This window comes from Rhyacophila brunnea, unplaced genomic scaffold (genome assembly GCF_057557595.1).
Source record: "Rhyacophila brunnea isolate RB1 unplaced genomic scaffold, BYU_Rbru_1.0 scaffold_4, whole genome shotgun sequence".
Lineage (NCBI taxonomy): Eukaryota > Metazoa > Arthropoda > Insecta > Trichoptera > Rhyacophilidae > Rhyacophila > Rhyacophila brunnea.
This window is the reverse complement of record NW_028233068.1, coordinates 14,372,938-14,394,778: the sequence shown is the minus strand read 5'-3', so window position 1 is coordinate 14,394,778 and position 21,841 is coordinate 14,372,938. Positions and strand designations below refer to the sequence as shown.

Genomic DNA, 21,841 nt, shown 5'->3' with positions numbered 1-21,841 from the left:
ATATTTTCTTCCCCATAAATTTGACTTTTTCGCGGGAACCTCAAAAATACTGGTTGCCTCGAACCTCACATTATCTCTGAATGCTACTGGTCTTAGGTTTTCTATTCCAAAGTATACGTTGCGTTTGGTGCAATATGCAAACGATAAGGAGATATTTAGTAATTAAAGATCAATATTTTACCCTTGTTACCGTATATACCTATGGAATATATTATCTGGAGTTGACAAACAAACAATTAAATAAATCAATTTGTTAAGAATCTAACTAACTAGGTATTTATAAACTGATTTATCCAAAATGAAAAAAATTCGTGTAACCATTATATACGAAGCTTTCATTCTGTTAATGTGTAGTTAAAATTTACAATAATATTATGAATGCACGAATACTGATTTTTGAAAATATTTCATTTAGAAGGTATCACGTATAATAGTAATTATTATCAAAATAACACCTGTATTGATAGAAGCGAGGATGCCATTATATAAATATTATATTATCTGTCCATAGAGTGACGTATCATTATGAATCGTAACAAATCTAGCTGAAAGTTGTAATATAATAATTATTGTTTGTATATTAGTATGTCCTAACAGGGTATAATGTTAACATTTTCTTTATGTAACTTTTACTCAGGTCTTTACTTCCGGTCCTCAACGAATGAGAATTGCCGTCGACAGGTGTTTATATTTTTCTGATTTTTCATATTGGAGGTATTTCGCTTGACACAATAACCCAATCCAATCCGATCTACATGATTGCTTTTCACTTTGTATTTTTTCCAGTTTTTGTTTTGTTTTATTGTGTTAATTTTAATCGAAGTTATAATTTTGTCTTTTACTGTTGCGTAATATTTAATTCATTTATAACATTGTGATTGTGCATAATGTAATAATGTAGCTGATGGTAACGGAGTGACAAAAATATTCCCAATTTTGGTATCTGTTGTACTTGCATCCAAAATACAAACGAAAATAATACGAGTATTATCAAGAAATGTAATTATATTAATACATTTTTTTTTATTATAGAATTAATAAAACTGACAATGTGTGTTTGTAGTGAGTAATCTATGATAATTTTTAATAACATTTCTGTTTTAAATTAGTAATTTGAATTCACAATTTTCTTCAAAAAGTATTTTTATGTTTTAGTGAATTTTTTATAACATTGTATCATTGAAAGTTTTTTTTATGTTGTTAATATTTTCAGTCAAGGGTTGTTTAATTACAAATTATATTTTTATGTTTACATTAAAAAAAATATATATATATATATATATGCAGATAGTGGATTTAGTGCAACACTACAGTAAACTTGTCAATACTTCCAAATAACAACGGAAGATTGTCGACATAAGTAGAATTGATGTACTTACCTACCTACATTTTTAAAAACTGTTAAATTGAAATAAATATTTTAAAATGCGAATTGAATCTTATTTTAGTAAAGCCACAGTTATAGAATCAAACTCTCTTGTCAAAGTTTTGTGAAATGAAATCTGTCAGTGTTTGACATTAATTTTTTTTAATACAATTGTTTTGTTTGCAGGCAGTACATAACTTCACCGTTCACTGACAAGAACATAAGAATGCTGTGATGATGTTGAACTATTTCATTCATCCGTTGAATATGAAAAGAAGACCTGTGCACCGTGAAGGGTCTTTTCGTATTACTATCCTCAACTTCAAAAGAGAGTGTGGTGATTTTATACTATTTCATAATATTATTATTGTTACATAATATTGCTTAATAAAAGGTGGTGCTCGGAAGACACTCTGAACCGACACGATAATCTCTGCTACTGGCCAAAAGATTTTATAGAATATTATTATAAGTGTATAATAAATAGTTAAATGAATGTATCGTCAAAAGTCACACAAAGCAGATAAAGATTACTTTACATAAACGCTTGTTTAATATTACATTCTATGTTTTTCAATATAAAGGTATAAATTACCTCGCGTGTAATGCTGCGTCATTTAAAATAAATAATAAAAACATTGTTTCCATGACTGTTGAAAATGTATCTGTAATACGTATAATAATTCATATTATACAAATCGATGTAGTTTTCTTTCTTTTACACAGTGTGTGCACCCAACCACTATATAGTGTCGGCTAAATGTGTGCAAATATATTATTATTGTGACTAATTCTTTGGAAGATCGGTCAGCTGTCAGTTTTTCATTGTTTATTGTTGACTTTTGACCGGGTTGAGGTACAGGAGACTTGCAATCTCACCGTGACACCGACCGACTATTTTGAAATCGTTACGTACGTACTGTTGTAATAAACCATTCTGATATTCATAAAGCCTTATATAAAAAGTAATAATACATGTTTTTGCTAGAGCCAATGGTGACATTTTATTAGTAATGTAAGATTTTAAGAAACGAATTCATAAAAAAAAACAACTGCTATTCGAACTTTGATGGCTGTTTAAAAGCTTTGCTGAACTGAAATAATATTAAAATAAAAAAAACACAGCAATATTTCAAATCTATCTCAATGTTACATTATTAAATTTAGTTTTTTATTTACCCACTGCTCTAGAATGGGTTAAAAGCGGTGTACTTTTATAATGTGTCCAAAAATAAATTATCGTACTCTTTTCTCGGCTTCACATTTTATGAGTACAAAATTTCGGTATCTGTGATACCTTACTAGTTTTCTGTACGCAATAATCATATAACTTGAATGCTGGTTTGAGTCTTCGATAAATTAAAATTCTCTCTACTCTTAATACCATCTATGTATGCTTTCAAAAACTCGCACTATAACTACGAAATACGATTGTCTTAATGCTTCTTATTCTGGAAGATAAAGATAATTGTGCAAATTAATTATGTGGGGTATATAAGTACAACGGCAGTTTGTACGTAATAGCAGAAGTGTCGACGTGAATGAGGCTTCAAATGTAACGCAGCTTAGGCATAATAAAAAATATATTTATGTAAAATGAATTACGTAATTTTTTATCTTTTACACCGAAACGTATGAATTGAAATATTTTTAAAAGTTTCAAGAACACAACATTTTATCCGCAGTACCTTACCTACTCATTGAATAATAAAAATTGTAGGGAAAAAATATTTTTACTTTTTGACAAGGAATTAATAAATTTATATTATGGATTATTTTTTTCGAATTTCTCACATCAAATTAAATATACAATTAATTGAGTCGTCTCTTTTATTTCATTGTTTCAAACATTTTGTCTAGGAATGGTGAAATTGTCATGTGACAGAAAAAATAATATACAATTATTACATTATATAAAATTTGTCTATAATATGACACTGATGCAAGCTTTATAACAGCTTATACATAATTATATAAAAAAATACTTCAATATTCATCAAGGATGATAATATTATATTGTTTTTTAATTGGATTTTTCCGACTGAAGTGAATGTCATAATATGTTGACATACTTCTTCACTTACCATGACAGGTTTTATGTTATAAGCATGATAGATAATTTATTATTGTAACAGCACAAAAAAATGGTTCTCTAAAGATCTTATTAAATTTTAATTTATTTATACAATAATAATGTCTAAGGGTTTTTGTATGGTATGGAATGAGTTATTTTTTAATAATTTTAAGTTTATTTATTTACATATTTTAATATATTGTAATGTTATTTTTTTTTGTTGATTTTTTCTTTAATTTGTCAGCACTTACTTAATTTATATCCAAATAACAAATTATTTTTAATAAAAGATTACTTAAGAAAATGTTTACAAGACTTTTATTGCCTATGTCCATATACGTACTCTATTAACATTTCGAGACACCTGACACCGACACACCCAGCAGGACTATTCTGACATATCACTTAACATCCAAAAAGAGCTAATTGTGATAAATATATCACATTTATCACTTCACCTATTCTGGAGGTTACGTAAAAAAGTTAACCGCCTGAACTGTTGAAAAGGTGATATCTTTTAGCAGCCCCCTCTTGGCCGTACTAACTTTGAGAACGGGACAAAGTATGTTAATTTTATATATTGGGATGCAAGATTCGACTGTTGTACTGCAATCGCAATGACATGACTAATAAAATTGTAGGTTATGCTGATATCTGATGTGTCAATACAAAATTCTTGTGTTCGGCTAATTACCGACTAGATGACGCTGGTTCGGCTTTATCTGTGTTCGGTCTTATCCGTTTGGGTTCAGCAGCACGAATATATCCGAATTTGACCGACATGTCTACACAACCTAAATTTTCGCCGTATTATGAATTAAGAGTCAGCCGCCGGTAACTGTATTGTTTGTAGAATCCGTTCTGTGTCAATTAGGACAATGAAAATAATGGACAAGTGATAAAGTGATAACCGTTAAGAATAGACCTGCAGGATGGCATAGTTAATTATAGATATCGACACCTCCTATGCATAAGGTTGTAACTGCGAAATGAAAATATATATTTATCCAATATGTAGTACAGCAATTTCCAAACTGGGAGGCGAGAAAAGTTAAACACAAATGTAGCCACAGGTTTGCAGTTTGCAAATGCATAGCTTATAAAAAGTTTGGGGCCCGGGCATAACACACATCACAAATTTGCTCTACTAGTTAAAAAAAAGTTACTTTGTTTCAGAACCTATTAAATGTGGTTGTGCGTTGCAATTATTTGATGTGATACCTATATGATGATTGCTATACTAAAATGATAACCGTGTATAATTTAGGACACACTTCTTCAGAGCACCACACTGCCTTTAACCTCAGCCATAGGTAGGTGGGCCCGCCAAAGATCCTGGCCTCGTGACCCGCTTCAGGATGTGGGGCCCATGATAGAATCCATTTGTCAATGAACAATGATTGATAGAATTATCATGCGATATTTCATTGAAACAAAAACCCTAGTTCAATTTTGGTTGAATCGAAGTGAAGAATAATATAATACTTTGTCAAGAAAAGCAATGCAAGTTGTAAGTAAAGTACTGCTACCATTGGATTCGTAACATCATATTTATGCGAAACGGGATTTTCTGCATTAGCTGCAATGAAATCCAAATATCTATCCCGTTTAGCAGAAAAATAGCACTTTGGGCTAATAAATAAACACATCCATCGCATGAAAAATAAATTAATTAAAAAATGAATATAATATAAGTAGTAAAACTTTGTTTATTTTTATAATTAAGTTTTTTTTTCATCTCTGTATTAGTACATTTTTGGCTATTTAAAAAAGTGTATTATTTAATGAAATAAAGGAGGGGGGGAGGGCCAAGATTAGATTTTTTTTAAAAGGGAGGCGTAGTAACATAAAGTTTGGAAACCACTGATGTAGTACCACCCCCGGAGTAGAGAAAGAGTGTTTCGCGCCATTTCTCGCTTGGTGTAACGTTTTTAATGAAATGGTGGCGTCTGGTGCGTTTGGACTAGATGAGAACATCAGAATGTTTGTGAAAAGACGAGAAATTTATTGCAGAGATTATAATAATTATTACATTGCCTTACATTTGAATTTACGTTGTAAAGATTTGATGGCCGCAATCCGAATGACCACACGATGAGATGTTATCAGAATTCTGAATACAGTAAAACCTCGTTAATAAGAACACGGGTATTTCGAAATTTTCGCGAAAAAAAAGTCCGTTGAACATTGTTTTCATATAAAACCATACCTTTAATTCGAATTTCGTAATTATTTCAAGTCCTGGCATATAAAAATATTCAATAAATCGTAATAAAGTACATTATTTCATGAGCCAGTCATTGAAAATTGTGACAGACAAAACATCATAAATTAATTATTTTAAGGTAATAAAAACAATCCTGACAATTTATGACCCATTAACACACACAGAACCGGAAATTTGGTAGGCACAGCTCTAATCGTAGACGATATTAAAGAAAATCAAAAAAAAAAAATTATATTTTTCCCCCATACATTTCATAATTCGTAATTAGAATTTTTTTAGATTTTCGGTCCCGTGGAATTCGTATTAACGAGGTTTTACTGTACTGTGTGCGCAAAATGCATGCATCTAAATATAACCAGTCATTCCCTGCAGTCGATCATGTGCAATCGCGACAAAATATAATTATTTGAACAGAATTGGGCGCAAAACAAGACTTCGAAGACAAGAAAAATTGCTATGCATCGCTATCGGTCATATTACTGTTAGTTGACCCGATAATGGTCACGGGCTCTTTGGCGTTCTGGGAGAACTAAATCCTTAGGGGATCTGACAAAATCAGATCAGAGTGTATTTTTGGCGTGTGACATGTAACATAATTTATTTTTTCACACGAAAAAAATCACACTCGATTGGATTCGAACCACGATTGTTCGGTTATCAGCCGAACGCACTGCCTTTACGCCACAGTATGATACTGCAATCATGACGATTATACAGTATAATATTATAGTTTAGAATTGCTCCGTTACCTTGACAGCGAATTTATTATTATATGTACGAAGAATTGTTCCGTTGCCTAGGAAACGAATTTATTATTGTTGGCCAAAATAAAATAAAAACGAGAAATAATTTATTTAATGATATAAGTTAGTGTCTTTTATTCTAGTTTTTATTGATATGGGGCTATTAAAACGTCAATTCTATCGTATATCATACTTTATTATTTGACAGATCTGAAACATGCTTCACGCATGCATCACGCACAATGATGTGATCATAGCCGACCATAGAATAAGGAGTATGGATTATTTTGCTTGGTGAAAAATATTCTTTCGCATTGTGAATTGTACCTACTCCTTTTTATATGTGATTAGCTGTCAAAACTAAGCTTAATATTTTTAAGTGTGATAGGTATGTTACTTTTGTTTGGTATTACATATTTAGTTTATGTGAAAACTATTTTCTGTTTGAATATTTTTGGTTTATGTGAATTTTGACTAACATGGTGTGTGATTATTTTATTTTGTTACGCCAATGAAGTATAACTTCTAACACGCGTACATAAATACGCACACCGTTTTTTTTTTTTGCAACAATTGGTTAGCCATTTGTCGAACACACTGAATTCTTGGTCCAGATAAAACACATTGAAAATGTGAATTTTAGGATGTTGGACTTGAACCTGTGACCTATAGCTTCAACCAATATTTAACTGGATGTTACAAGACATGTTTATTTTGTTTTGTGGAAGTAACAATAAAAGTCAATGTTAAAATTATGTAACATGTTTTATTCTTGTTTTCCTTATGTAAAATTCAACTCATCACAAAAGTAAAGGTTGTTACTTTATATATTTATTATTTAAGAACAAACAAGTATACACTCATAAAACAAATACCTACCAGAAAGAGTAATAATATAAGTTCATAGTTTTTACTTATCTATGTACATAACGTTTTCCTTATAAAAATAAATGCTTAAATTGTGTATCTATTATGCATAATATGAAATATTGAGAAGGAAGTTTAAATCAAATTATAAAACATTGTCTCCGGTAAATACTAGTCATTTTGATTCACAATAAATTCAGGATAGTCTTGGTTTAATTCAGTAATCAATGGGACTGATGCTGGAATGAAAGTCTACGGTTCTTTGTATGGTGTCATTTTGGGTAAGATATACGTAGAAAATATTAGTGTAATATTTATGTGAAAGCTAAAAAAAACTTATAGAGCCACAGTTTAAAAATAGTAATATTTACATAGATTTCTAGGTGGTAGTAATAGAGAAAGTCTCAAAACATATCTGTCAAATAGTCGAGATTGTAAATTACTGCACGATTCTATTCCTTTCAATAGCCCTATTGAAATAAGTTTAGGAAGTCAGTTTTGATGTAAGTTTAGCAGCACAGCTGTGAAAATTCATAATGTAGGAACACAATATTAATGAATTCAGCCTTCGCTCATATCCTGGTCGGAAGCATTAGACGAGTTGTCATCAACATCATCATCGTCATCATCATTCTCGTTCCACGAGGCCGAGTCATCATCTCCGTTGTTGATGACAGCATCTTCCATATCTTCTAATTCGTCTTCCGACGATGTATCTGCAAAGAAATATTAACAGGATTGATTGAATATTCACGATATATGTATTGTACATATCGATGACTCAGTTACATAGTGCTACAAGAATTAGTAGTTTTGAGTAATGGCTGATTAAAGTTTTGTCTTACCTATACTGACTTGTAGAAAAGTGACAAAAACATCGACCCTACGAGGAAAACTAGTAATTTTGTGAAACTGAAGAGAAGCGATATACGAATATAATGGCTAACATAACTCAAAACCTGAAATTTTTGACTTATCGTACTATGGAACTGAGCCACCGATAAAACAGTTGGGTTTTCAAATTTAGGATCTTGTCCTGCGCTGTAAACTCGAAACGCCTGGATTGAAAATGCAGTTTCATATTTGAGACATGACAATCAGAATGGGCTTGGCATTTTCACACACCTTCACTGTATTTTTTGATAATTACATTCTGTTTTACCTCCTGACCTCTTTCAATAGTACATTAACAGATGATGTGTTGAAATATCAATAATTAACATTTTTTTAAAAATTATAACTAAAAAAGAGTTATAAGACATTTTTATTGACTAGCCAACATTTTTCAAAAATAGGAATTGGCGCTTTTGTTTCTAGTCTTCAGATGATCTATCATCATCGATTAAAATCGGACAATATATCCCCATAGCCTGAATAATTTCTTCCTCTTGTCAACTACATGATGCAGTAATGGTGTTCGGTTTGTATTGCATTCGCATATGTAAAAGATATTTTTTTTGACCATACAATTTATATCATCCATGTCAGGCTGTTCAAAATCATACCGTGGGGCCGTAGGTTTCTTTTCATTGGTTTAAAGAAAAACATTTGATTTTTGTAGGTCTTCTCAAGGAACTTTAAATGTCAGAACATAAGTTGAGAAAATGGTTAATAACCAAGACTGACAACTATAACTGGTACTAGTGTTATGATGTGAGTATTGTCATTGTATTGTGAGTTATTACTTTTTCCAAACTGCTACACTTCAAGTAATAGTTGTCAGTCTCTACCTCCACCATTGTAAAAATCTGTATGTTTCATCCGCAGCAAATATGATAATTTACATTACATGAAAGATAGAATATTCGAGTGTGGCAATGTTATCTTTCTTTTATCATGGATCAAGACTTTTTCTTAGAATATTTCAACAAAACGCAAGATAAAACTTTCGAGTATAGACATGTTGTCTTTGTTTAATCATAAATCAATAAATATTTGGATGAAAATTAATTTAGCACCATACCATTGTATTCCAAGAGTGGAGGTTGAGTGTCATTCTGTTGGTCTTGGTTGCGGTTGTTGACAGCAAGGGTTAGGCGCGCCTTTAGTGCCAGCAGGGGAGGCAATGCGGGTCTGCGAGCAGCGAGCGCTGCCACCAACCCTCGCCCTCCTCCGCCCAGGGCGAGCAGGGCGGACGATTTCGCACGACAGAGGGCAGACGCCCACACACATGCTGAACGGCATCTGCAAAGATACAGCAATATATCATTTGAGTGAATCAGAGATGGTCACCCGCTACATTGGTGTTAATTAAAAATTATCTCATGAATTTTTTAACACAATCCGGAATTGAACAAAATAATATATTCTTCGTGTCTTAGCCTGATTGATACAGGTGACAGTTTCATTTACTTTGGTTCTCCAATGAACTGTCATAATATTGGAGGACAATAACAAGAGAATAATGTCAGCGAATAAATACTACGCCAGTCAATTAAAACATATTAATTTCTGTCTGCTATTTCGCAGATCTAAAAGCACATTAATTATGCAGAATGAACAAACCCTAAACAATACTGAAAGAAAAATTTCCCCCGATTTTCTATGGTCCAATTAGGGACACTAGCAATTGAAGTAGACGTTACAAAGAGCTGTTCGGTCTGTACGAAGTTTTCAGCACAATTCAATCAATCTTCGAAGACTGCACTACCTAAGTCATGTGTATCATATAAACGACAATGAACCGGCACCAAAGTCATGTCTAGCAATCCAATATGGTGCAGGACGGTCAGGTCAAAAATCATTATGGAGAGACTAGATAGAGCTGTCGATGATTGCCGTATTATGGTGGGGGTACTGAGTTGGAAAGCGGAAACATTTAATAGGGACAAGTGGAGGGATATTGGAAGAAACCAAGATCCACACCGGGTTGCCACACACCTGTTGATGAATTGAGAATTGAACCATTGTTACTCATTGCAATAGCGGCAGAAAAGAAAAATCTTTACTTACTGGTTAGTTTTTCCGGCCAACATATCAGTCAAATGGTCCAATAATGGGGTGATATATTGAATTGGTAGCCTGTTCATAGAATTGAATGCAACCTCTGGATCGGTGCACTCAAAAACTGTCTGAAGTAACCTGAAAATACACAAATTTACATTAAATGTACATAAAATCAATTAAAGCCAATTAACATCAAACAAAAGTAATGTGATTTTGAGTATTATTTGGCTTTATTACACTTACTTAGCGTCTTTGGAATGAAGGGCTTGCACTAGTAGTTGTGCCATATTTTTTGTGTTTGGGGGCTGTTTGGTGCCGGTAGCCGATTGTGCTAAACTCAAGTTCGCCAACCTCGACTCCATTGGGACATCGACCTGCAATTTACAAAAAAAATATACAAAATCATTTAAATGTCGTGACATTATTAAGGAATAATATTATAATATATTATCCTATAATAAGGACATTAAAATCACTTAACTAATTGGATACAATTAAACTTAATGTTGGAAAGGGTTTATATTCACTGTAGAAAGCCTACCCACAAATAAAGTAACCAATAAGGATATTCAAATCACCTGTTTCCCACCAATCGGTCTTTTCATAGACTTCTGATTTCTATTGTCAAGTTCGGCGGTGAGATAGATAACAGCGGGATCTGAACTATTGCCGTGCCGGATTTTAGTTGCCAATTCTGTTTCATTCTTCAAGTTCTCTTTCTTTGAAGATTGTTTCTCCTTCGGTGTCCTGATTAACACTTGTGTCTTTTCCGAAACATTTGGTATCTGAATAAGAAAAAAATAAATGATTAAATAAGTACTGCAAATATTATTGAGATGATTTTAACATTTTAAGACGATCGATAATTATTGCTAATCAACATTTCGGACATTAGATAATAAGGAGATATTATGACATACCTTTTTGTTTATAGTTTTTATATAGTATAGTTATAATAGTTTTTTGGAGGCATTTATAAAAGGCTACAGAATTTACTAATATAATTTTACTTACGATTCTTTCAAAGACAAGCCCTGTCCCCAATGAGTATCCAATTAAAAGACAATCACTAAGCAGTGAGCCACAAAGGAGGGGAGCAGGTTTAACAGGGCCAGACTTTTCTTCACTGGCCACCTGAATGGTGGAATCAGGTTTAATCGGCTTCAAGCTTGCTCTGAAAAATCAAGGATAACATTCAATGTACAATGTAATCTAATAGTGACTTCCACAATTTTATTAACGAGAAACTAGCAAGTCGGAGTGAGCTGATCAGTCAGCTAACTCTGGAAGAACTTGAAGAAGGCTATTTATTGGTATGATACTTGTACGCCAAGCAGAAGAAATGGCAATGGGATGGAATGTCACTCGGTGAGTGGACAACCGCTAGACATATATCGTCATAGAGAGGTATCCGAGGGACACTAAATGAACACAGGGAAGCTCTAAAACCCGCTGGATCAACGAACTCATAAAGTCCAGTTATGTATCCAAAGTATGTGGCAGCATAGAACTAAGGACTGGAAGGAGCTAAGGGAGACCATCGTGCAGCAGTGGATTGACCCGGGCTGATGACTAGTACTGATAAAAATTACTGCAAACTGACTTTGGCAATAGACAAGTTCAATTAATCTGACCCAACGACTTGTGTTCTGTCTACAAGCAACCAATTACAGTAAGTAGGAAGAGACCAATTCAATACGAACAACATTTTTGGAGCCACAGTAAAGGCTGTGGAGGGAGCTAGCTACAGGCAGAATTAGGTTTTATTACTGATGATTATGTGACCGAAAGAAAAAGTTACCTCTTCACTTATGCCACTTTCACCTTGCGGTCTGGGCCTAGAATAAGGAAACTACACACTTGTAATAAGAATATGAATTGGTTGACCCTACATAAATGGTTTAGTCTACGGTCAGCCTGACCAAATTAGGTGTTGCCTTCAGATATTCTGATTTTGCACTTTATGCACACCTCCCATTTTGTCGAAAATCAAAAAAAAATTAGGATCGCACTAGCAGCATCGGATGTGATTAATGTAGGAAAAAGAAAAGGAATGAAAAAAATGTTCATATGCACCGACATTTAAGCCGGATTGACAAAATTGTCACTTGATACACCTAGAGATGACTTGATAGCAATCAAATTGGCTAAAACAGTAACCCAAAATCGGAAAGTCTGTAAGGTTTATAAAGACTAAACGATATTTTATCACTATAAAAATACCAACCCGTTCAAGGTGTGTTCATAATAATGAGCTACGCCACTTCTTGTCACGGCAGCCACTTTGACGGTAGTTTGCAACTCGTCAACGATTGCCAAACACGTTACTTGTCGGGCGATATCTTCCATTAGAAGATTGCAGGAGGCACTGGTGATAGTCTCATTATCCGAGGAATCTATTTCCGTTCCAGATTTTGTCCGGGAGCGACGTTTTCTAGATTTTCTGATGACATCTGAAGATTTAGATTCATTGCCGGAGTCCAATGTTTTGTTAAGTTCTTCGGTTGTCAAGTTGATATTCCAGAAACTAAGAATGCGGTCATTTCTGAAAAAGTGGTAATGCAAAATATTATTAACCGAATATTTCTATGACGATTCACACAAGAAAAATTTTCACATTGAGACCTCCGGAACTGTCAGCGTTTCAGGCCCCTAAATACCTACACCCGTTGCTAAGTAAACTGCCATTAACTCATTTAGTGCTAACACCGCGACTGGCGCGTTTGAAGTAGTTGGCCATTAGATATAATTAACTGGTCAGCAGTGAATGTATCTGTGATTGGTCATGTCTCATCACATCAGGACCATTTAGAAAAAAATCTCAAATCCAATCTATAGACTGTTTTGTTTTCATGTCTATGTAAAAGTTATGTATTGTTTTAAATGTATAATAATTTATCCTTGCATCCACTTAAGAAAAATTACTGAGGTGCCGCCACGTACATTACAATATTATACCATAATAAGATATGTACTTACTTTGAACCGGAAAGAATATAAAACCGTCCATCTTGAGGAAAAGTGACAGCCTCCAAATGACAGACGTCACTGGCGTGTCCAACCATTGTGCGTAGTAAAGTTTTAGAATCCAATGACCACAACCTCAGTTGGCAAGATGCTGTTAATAAAAGGTGTGGATTATTCGAGTTCTTCTGCTGAAACATCAAACGGGCATCGTCATTCACTTATTTGAAGATACTTGAAAATAATTTGAAATACCCACTGTATTGCACCGATTATAAGACACAATACCAATAATTAAATGAAATATAAAAACTTTCATTATGAAGATGAAAGCCATACAATGACATTAAAAGCGGTATATTATTTCTCTACTTTCATTTGTAATATCACAATCAGAGTCTGAAACATCTTCTGTGCCATTGACGGTGTTAGTGAGTACGTCCCAGAGTACTCGACATTGTATTAATTGCAATGCTAGGAAAATATTACCATCACATCACATGAGCGCATGTGCTATAACCATTAGAACATTCAATAATAAAAACTGACAACTACAAAAACATTGTGTCAATTATCATTTGTAGCCGTCTTCCAAATCACAAAAATCAAAGATGCGTATTTGACTCAAAATTGTGTAAATTTTCGGAAAAGAAAAAAAAACATCCCATGAAGACATGTCAGGTTGGTGGTGAGGTGTAACCTAAATGTGATTCCGATAGATTTTGCTGTCACTATTCAAAATATGCTACAGATTGGGAACATGTCTAATGACATTTTAAATACAACATTGCAAATTTTTCCCCATTGCATGAGGTCACGTGACGCGATCGTAATGTATTTTTAGTGTAAGACGCAGCCCAAATTCAGGGACATTAAAATGGGAAAACATGTCTTATGCCGGCGCTCCATTGGCGAGTCAAAAGTCAGAGGACAATAAATCGTCTGACTTGTCTATGCTATGTAATGTCTTCTGATAATCCTACAATTCTGTGTTATTTATATGTAGACTTGCATAAAATAATACAGCGGTGAAAACAACACACGTTTTACGTTTTCTTTTATTATGAATTTCGTAAATACAAATAAAAAAATTATTGATTAATCTCTCATTTTCTAATGTGTAAATTAAAAAATTATTAATAAAAATGTTTAAAACAATTACAGATTTTTTTTCGGTCCGACTGATTGCGTATTAATGTTAAATCTAATTTACATAGTGATCGACGGACGAAGTCTGGCAACCCGGAGAGTAAAATATCAAACATGTTTGAAATCCAACGAGTGGATTTAAAAGTCCGCAGATCTGGGGTGCTCCACATGAAAAAAAAGTCCGAAGACTGTAAATCGTCTGACTTGAGTGCCAATGGAGCACAAGCTTTATAAACGAGCAATGCAATAAATTCTTTCCATTGGATATCATATAGACTGCGAAATCTTTAACGTGAGACCTGCCAGCGGTGCTCGTGTTGTATCTTGTCTATGGTTTTCGATTTCGAAGTAGGTATTGAAAGTACTGAAACGCGAGAGGAGGGGATGTAGTTTTCCAAGCCGCCTATCAACGTAAAGATTTCGCACTGTAGTAAACGCTTTAAATAATATCATATAGGTTTTACACATACAACGATTTTGATATTTACAAATTTGATGTTTTGCATATTGGTATGGAACAGTGTGTAGATAATGATGTGTCCAAACCAATGACATTAATATGGACGAAGCATCTAGAAGATAAAATGACACTCACTTTGTGTCGGGTCTGCCGGATGGCGAAATTCATATTTTAATATCGGTGTCCTACGCTCAAATGAACATTCTGCTTGCAAGCGGTCTGGCGACACCGCTGGGTCTGCCCATACAAAATTTCTGACTGCCGGGTTTCGACTCCACCGTTATTATTGTGTTACAAAATGCCAATGTGCCTAGTTAAAAATTGTAAAAAAAATCTACTTAACACTCCAAGAAAGATGGGATACCACTTTTCATGTGTTAGTATTATTTATTATTTATAAAATGCCATTTTAAGATAATGTTTATTCAATGCAATTGAATGACAGAAACCATTGGACAGTCGCCTGTGATGCGCTGGGCTCACTTGCGTCTAATCTCCGAGAAGTCGTAAGTAACCGAGAATCTGTTTCTAACGCAATGAGTCATGACACTAATACGCCATTACAATAAAGGTGATATTACTATAAATTCTCGAAGCTTGTATCGCATAATGGAAACGGAACGTCATATGGTCACGTGACATCTACCTATACATCTGTGAATGACTTTCATGCACAATTTCTCGTGCGCGCCGGGTATGAAGTGAGTTGTCCATTTAATATGTCATTGGTCCAAACCGAAAATGGTCAATGCAAAATTTTGGTGCTTCAGACATGTGTTGTGATCATGTCACAAGAGTTTGTATAAGTTCGCGCCATAAGCAAAAGGTTTACAATGTCGTATTACGTATCATGTCTAACAACCACCAACCTCAAGCGTGTGGTTTTTTTTTGTGCTTTGGAAGGGAGCCACAGATAACAGTAACATTATAGTTAATACAATGTTTTGTAGGGTGTCAGTTTTTTATTATTGCAATCTCTGACGGTTCTAGGATTAGAGCTCACATGGCATGATCACAATGTGTATCTGCCTTAAAGGTGCCTCGGGTAGCGAATGAAATAAAATTTAGATGAATCCACTCAATCAAATAAATATAAGACAATAATATATGAGTACCTTGGTAACAAAGTGGGACATAAGCCACATTCCACTAAATTCATGTTTTTATTGATTCTGATAGTGGAAGGCCATCCTCCCACTGCGCAACTGAAATCTGATGAAACTGGTTTGTGAAGGAATTCATAAACTGACCAATGTGATGCTTCGCACACGGCGCTACTGAAACCCAGTTGAAATAATAATCACATAACCTCAAACTGTCAAACTCAATTATCAACCGTGTTGTACAAAAACTGACAACACGCGCGCTGCAGCGTTTACATAAGGTTATTTTGATTTTCCAATTAATATTTAACCAATTTTGGTAAGAAAATATGATTTTTCACCGAAATCTAATGATGTTGGTACCACTGTTTTACGGTGACTGGAAACTTCAGAGACCGCGCGACTAGCATGTCGCATCTCTTCGCGACCGTTTTGAAGCTGACAGATTCCAGTCTCGCCGTCAGCGAGCCGCCATTGAAATACATTAGCTAGATACTGGCTGGAATTTTAGTTTCAGTTCCGACGGACATAAGTTGCGCCGTGGGAGGATGGCCTTAGTGATGCTCTTTTCAACAATGCCTTCGACAGTATCAAAAACGGTCGTTTTCATAGAGATTTTTGTGTTTAAAGTTCGTGTATACTGTATAGTATCAAAAACGGACACTTGACTTATATGTGCACGCAGGCAACGGACATTTGCATGCCAGCCAATCACTGAGCTGGAATCTACTCAAACAGTCATGGCTGCCGGGATTTTGGCAGTCTGATAACATTGTTCTAAAATAGAGGTTCTGTGTCAGTTTTTTCCCAAAATAAGTGCATTTATAATAGTTTTAAAGAAAAAGTATTGTATTTAATCATCTGAAATGGACTCAAGGAATGCTAAAAAACGTGTAGCTAAGCCCAATGAGTGGAAAAGGGCCAAAGAAAAGACTTTAAAGAAAGCACTACCAGAATACCACTACAAAACTTTTTCGATCACAATGCATCTTTTTAAATGCGGTTTATTGTTAAAATATGATGTGCCCAAACATAATTTTATGTTTTTATAAGAATAATAATATTTGAATATTAGCCTTTGCGCATTTTCACTCGTTATTTACGAGTATTTTTCATTATTGACGCATGTACACACACGCTATTACCTCCATAGAAATACTATGGAAGCAAAAAGGGTGGATCAAGAACAAAATACTGTTTCAAACCGTGGTTTCTAAGTTGAATAAAACTGTGCCTTCCTTTCCTAAATGCGGCCATCGTCGTGGTTTTCAATGCGGATTATTAACAATGCCAAATTAAGGAAGTTTCAAAAATCCTTTTATTCTACACCTAGCTAAAGACAAGCAAGATTCTTTTATATTGAAATTCTGTAGTACTCTCGTACCAAAAAGACGCCGTCAACATTTATAAAATAAAAAATGCCAACATTTCAATACAGCATTTTAAACGCTGCTGGGAATTGTCTTCCAGTATGCAGGGCCACATTTTTATCAGCTTTAAATATTACAGAGTTATCAGTTTTCCAAAGGTTTAAAAAATATATCGTCATGTTAGTACCCATTGAAACAAGAGGTGGACCAATAAAGATAAACTTTTTGAAAACAAGATGAATTCTGTCACTTGTTAAATTTTGTCAATAAAAGAAATCTGAACTATATTGAAATTTTATTTAAAAAAATTAAACTTTCTGTGAATTGTTATCTCCAGAAAATGAATGATTATTAATTTTATGACTTTTCATTTATTTTAAAATTTTGTCATTAAAAGAAATCTGAACCACCTTGAAATTTTATTTAAAAAAATTAAACTTTGTGTCAAAAGCGGACACGTACGGCCGTTTGCGTATCAGACACGGACAAATGCAAAAGTTAGTGTCAAAAGCGGACATAAGCAACTTTGAACGATTATATTTAATATTTACGAAATGAATATCTTAGATTTAACTTAATAAATGTGATTCTGAACCTCTAAGCATTACTCAAGTATTTTTTTTATGTACATTATGTTTCAATATTTATATGAAATGAAAAATCACCTCTCCTGTAAATTATTGCAGATGGCTCATGTCCCACTTTGATACCAAGGTACTCATATGTACTTACATATTATACCACATAGATAGATGGATTAATATAGCGGTTATAGTTATTTAAAAAAACGAAAGTTCATGTATACCTATCAAATTCCAAACTAAATAGCCAAATATATTTAAAATAAGAACAATAATTGTTTAAGATTTGCTTACCTGATATTCTGGAACAATTTTAATAACTGTTGTGTTTGTTGCCTGCATTCCTTTATCTTGTCTGCTCATTTTAAATTTGCTTTTGACTGTGTTGTCTGCTATACTCCATTCTCTAATTGTAGAATCTAAAGAACAGCTAATGAGTCCTTGTCTTCTATTCCAGTCCATACAGTTTATATCTTGCTCACCGACTGACGGCGAAGGATCTTCCAATACAGATTCAATCTTGGCATGGGTCAGAGAATAGATCAAAATTTTCCCTGTTGACGAACCAAAAGCGATGCATTGGGAGGCTTTCTGTGTTTCAACTTCATCGTCAGGCTGTGAAGATTTACGTTTTCTGTTTTTCCAACGAGGAGTACTCTGGAAATACGAGGTTAAGTTGTCAAAATAAAATAAATGTATACACAACCCCAGTGACTTGAATGTGCAAATTGAACTGGTCGACAGTGATTATACAACTTAAACGCCTCAGTAAAACTATTATTTGTTATTATTGAGATGTATTTGTTATTATTTATAGGAAACGTGTATATGCCTACCTTTCCACCATCGAGTTGTATCCAATTTAGACATGACAGCGGAGCGCTCAAATGTAAATCTGGGGTGAATTCCTGCTTCAATAGATTTGTCTCTGTGTCCCATATTTTGCATCTGCCGTCATTACCGATTTCCGAGTAGTATTTCCCATCTTCCGAAAAGGCAGATTGTCCCATGCTTGCGGATGTCGACATTTTTACCACATTGACTTCCGTAACTAGCTTCATGCCGATAATCAAGAAATTGTCTCTGGATTTCAGTGGTGTACCAACTGCAAAAAACATTTTTTAAATCAAGAACAAAATAAAAAGATGTGATTAATAAAATACTATGTACCTATTTATAAATACACATTTCAATGCATCCAATGAAATATGCATAAGTGGTTAATTTAATTGAATAGTAAACATTTCAAAATATTTACATTATTTAGAAAACGGTATTATTTACGAAGCGTTATGTTTTGCAACCTGTCAATGCCGAAAGTGAAAACTTGAAATCTGTCATAGTAGATCTCGAAACAATAGTGTCGCGAGTGCGAAAATTTTGGTTCATAAAATAGTTTATTTCGCGATCGGTGGCCGACGGATAAATTTATTTTTAGTTTTTTTAGCCCCGTCTTGTGGTTAACTAAATGATGTGACAGTGTCTCGAAATTGTGCAGTGTTAAATGTGGACATTCCGACGAGAATATGTGGAAATGATGTCACCATAATATATGCAGTGGGATGTGTCAGACGTGTTAAATCATGAATGTGAGCTGTTTCCGCGACGATGCGGAGTCTCCGAGGCACCGCACGTCGCCGACGATCGACAATATCAACAAAACTTCCGAAACGCAGGGCAAAACGCAAGACCCCGTCGAGATTTCAGCCAAGGACGATAAAACGGACGAGGGGGTCAATCTGAGCCTCGTCGAATCTCCTAAACATCAGCCGACGGCCTTTGTCATTAATTTTGATGACGGGAAGACCGTGGACACGTCTAGATTTGAGAATCTCCTTAAAAAATCGCAAGCCAGACATCAAAGAGTCCAGTCGATGTCTGCGAGCTGGCAGAGGCCTTCGCCTGCCAACGGACACCAACAGCGGCCTCCCATGAGCGCCAAGCTGCCTCGAAAAGCGCACGGATATCACTCCGAAGGCTACTTCTCGTCGGATCAAGAAGACAGCTTCGTTGGCTCTGCAAAACTGCGCCATAATCAGATACCTCATGAAACAAATAAAAAACAATTGCACAATAACAATACGGGTGGCAACTTCACGCCCGTGTCAAGCGAGAGGGAGTCGTTTCGAAATAGGCATTTAATTAAGTCAGAGAATACCTTTTCACCATCATCTGAAAAGCGAAACGTCTTTGACAAATCACCGGATTCGTATTATGCTCAGCAGAAGAAGTCGAAAAGTCCAATAGTAGATAGCATCATGACGAGAAGTGACATTCTACCGTCACGTCAAGGTTTAAATCTTCCTCTTAAACATCCATACACAACGGCTACATTGAGCCGTACAAATTCTGACATGATCTCAAGCCCGAATTGTGTAACGCCTGTAGCGCATAACTACATAATCAATAGCCCATATCTTATCGAACAAAGTCCAAACGAAGTACCGATGCTGGCCGATATGTCCAGTCCTGAATTAGACATGCTCACACCAGACAATATCTTGCAAACCCCTAGCACGCCTGTGAGGCTATCTTCACGGAGAAACTCTTCCGGACCCCTCCGCAGTTTTAGTCCTAGTTCAAGAAATAACCTGAAAAGTCCAGGAATGTCTTTGCAACAAATGGTGAGGTCGCCTTCGCTCAATAGAAAATTTAATAATGAGCAACCCGTTGACGGTGAACCCGGAAACATTTCCCCTTCTTCTACTGTGAGTGAGGCCGGCACCTACACGATCGAGGCCGACCATTATACTGAAGAACAGAAAGCTAAAATGAACATAGATGAAATCTTCGGCACAGATGATTTTAAGGAGCCTTTACGGCAAGCGTTGAATAAAATGCATAAAACATCTCCAAAAAAAGAATCCAGCGATGCTTTTGTCATAACAACTGAACCAAGATTGGCAAACTTTGGTAGCAATATTCGCGAGGAGTTGCTTTTGGCTAAAACAATTCCAGACCCCGTAAGAAAAGTGTCGACTGATAAAAATGTTCTAGAAATATCATGCTGCTATGAATCTCCTACAGAATCTAATGAACCTCCCCAAATGACCAAACCTTGTAAATCAGCCAAAAGTTATCTTGACAAGATTAAGTCAAGAGTAAAAAATATCAGTGAAAAGACTTTCCAGAAGACTCCGAAAACCCCTGAAGCGTCTGTGGATGTCGGAAGCTTCACTTCTGTGACCGCTTCCGGCGTCTTAGGCTCTACGCTGACTATCACTCAGAGAACTCCCAAAAACGAAGACATTAATATTAGAGAAAGGCTAACTAGGAAAAACAGTCTCACTAAATCGCAAATAGACTCAAGCGAATACGTGCACAGAATGCCCAATAGCAATTTAGTTCTACAAAACGTTTCAAATGAAAGTTTTCTACCTAGCCAAAAATCCAGAAATATGTCAGACGACGTTTTTATAAAATCACCAGGCGGTCTGAGCAAAAGTCTGATCGTAGAAGATATCGGAGGGCATAGCCACGGTCAAACTCAGGAGCAGATTTTAGTTGGACGCCTTTCAAATATTAGTCTGAATCGGTGTCAGGGTGATAAGAGCTGGATCAGGGAATGGGCGGACAGCGTTAAGCAACACAACAGAGAGATGGGCGGCGAGTCGGAGATAGGAATTGCGGGGCTGCCTCCAGTTAGTCCGAGGCATTCTGCAGTCATCAAAGGTCAAGTGAATTTTTTTGTACTACTAACATCCATGTATACATGTTTAGTTTGGGGATTTTTTGTCGGTATAACTTATTAACCTTTTCAACCGCTTACTTACTGACCTACCTTAAAGTAATCCACTTATGAATAGTGTCCTCGGGGAAATGATTGTTACATAAAGCTTACTCATTTTCTCAGATTACAATATTGTTCTAAACTGACATAATTTGGAAGTATTTGTTCACTGCTTATAATAAATTCAATAGTATGAAAGCACTTGTTATACTTATTTACACTGTATAATTAATATAAACATTCATAATATGAATCACATCT

The 21,841-nt window shown here is 34.9% G+C and overlaps 3 protein-coding genes across 9 annotated transcripts in view; 2 read left to right on the top strand and 1 right to left on the bottom strand.

Moving 5' to 3' along the window:
* Positions 1-3,504, top strand: part of LOC147066928 (uncharacterized) — a 95,474-nt gene extending 91,970 nt beyond the window's left edge. The window contains exons 16-17 of one of the 5 annotated variants that reach the window (XM_085954708.1): positions 638-681; positions 1,553-3,504. In XM_085954708.1, the coding sequence (XP_085810834.1) occupies positions 638-665 (28 nt within the window). In that variant the 3' untranslated portion in view covers positions 666-681; positions 1,553-3,504. The remainder of the gene's footprint in view (positions 1-637; positions 682-1,552) is intronic. The other 4 variants (XM_085954706.1, XM_085954705.1, XM_085954707.1 and 1 more) reach the window with 4 other exon arrangements.
* Positions 3,505-7,156: 3,652 nt separating this feature from the next.
* LOC147066927 (WD repeat-containing protein 43) lies at positions 7,157-18,890 on the bottom strand. 2 transcript variants are annotated; one of them, XM_085954722.1, is made up of 10 exons: positions 18,687-18,890; positions 18,145-18,507; positions 13,203-13,378; positions 12,451-12,768; positions 11,238-11,397; positions 10,802-11,008; positions 10,467-10,597; positions 10,230-10,358; positions 9,241-9,461; positions 7,157-7,993 (listed from the first exon to the last, which is right to left on the bottom strand). In XM_085954722.1, exons 1-10 carry the CDS (start codon positions 18,876-18,878, stop codon positions 7,839-7,841), a joined length of 2,052 nt encoding a protein of 683 aa, XP_085810848.1. In that variant the 5' UTR covers positions 18,879-18,890; the 3' UTR covers positions 7,157-7,838. The 2 variants fall into 2 exon arrangements, with proteins under 2 accessions (XP_085810848.1, XP_085810846.1); XM_085954720.1 differs by having other exon boundaries at positions 13,203-13,375.
* A 299-nt stretch (positions 18,891-19,189) lies between these two features.
* The window catches only part of LOC147066926 (uncharacterized), a 59,643-nt gene continuing 56,991 nt past the window's right edge, over positions 19,190-21,841 (top strand). For both annotated transcript variants that reach the window (XR_015071535.1, XM_085954704.1), the window contains exon 1: positions 19,190-21,522. Coding sequence is in view for 1 of the 2 variants with exons in the window: in XM_085954704.1 (XP_085810830.1) it covers positions 19,434-21,522 (2,089 nt within the window). In the remaining variant the exon portion in view is untranslated. The remainder of the gene's footprint in view (positions 21,523-21,841) is intronic.

Excerpts from the sequence above, each read along its gene's own strand:
- LOC147066927 (XM_085954722.1), bottom strand. The coding sequence starts at position 18,878 with ATGTCGACATCCGCAAGCATGGGACAATCTGCCTTTTCGGAAGATGGG. Across the intron at positions 12,769-13,202 it reads TATATTCTTTCCGGTTCAAA|AAATGACCGCATTCTTAGTT; the intron begins GTAAGTACATAT and ends CCACTTTTTCAG. Across the intron at positions 10,598-10,801 it reads GACCGATTGGTGGGAAACAG|GTCGATGTCCCAATGGAGTC; the intron begins GTGATTTGAATA and ends TGTAAATTGCAG.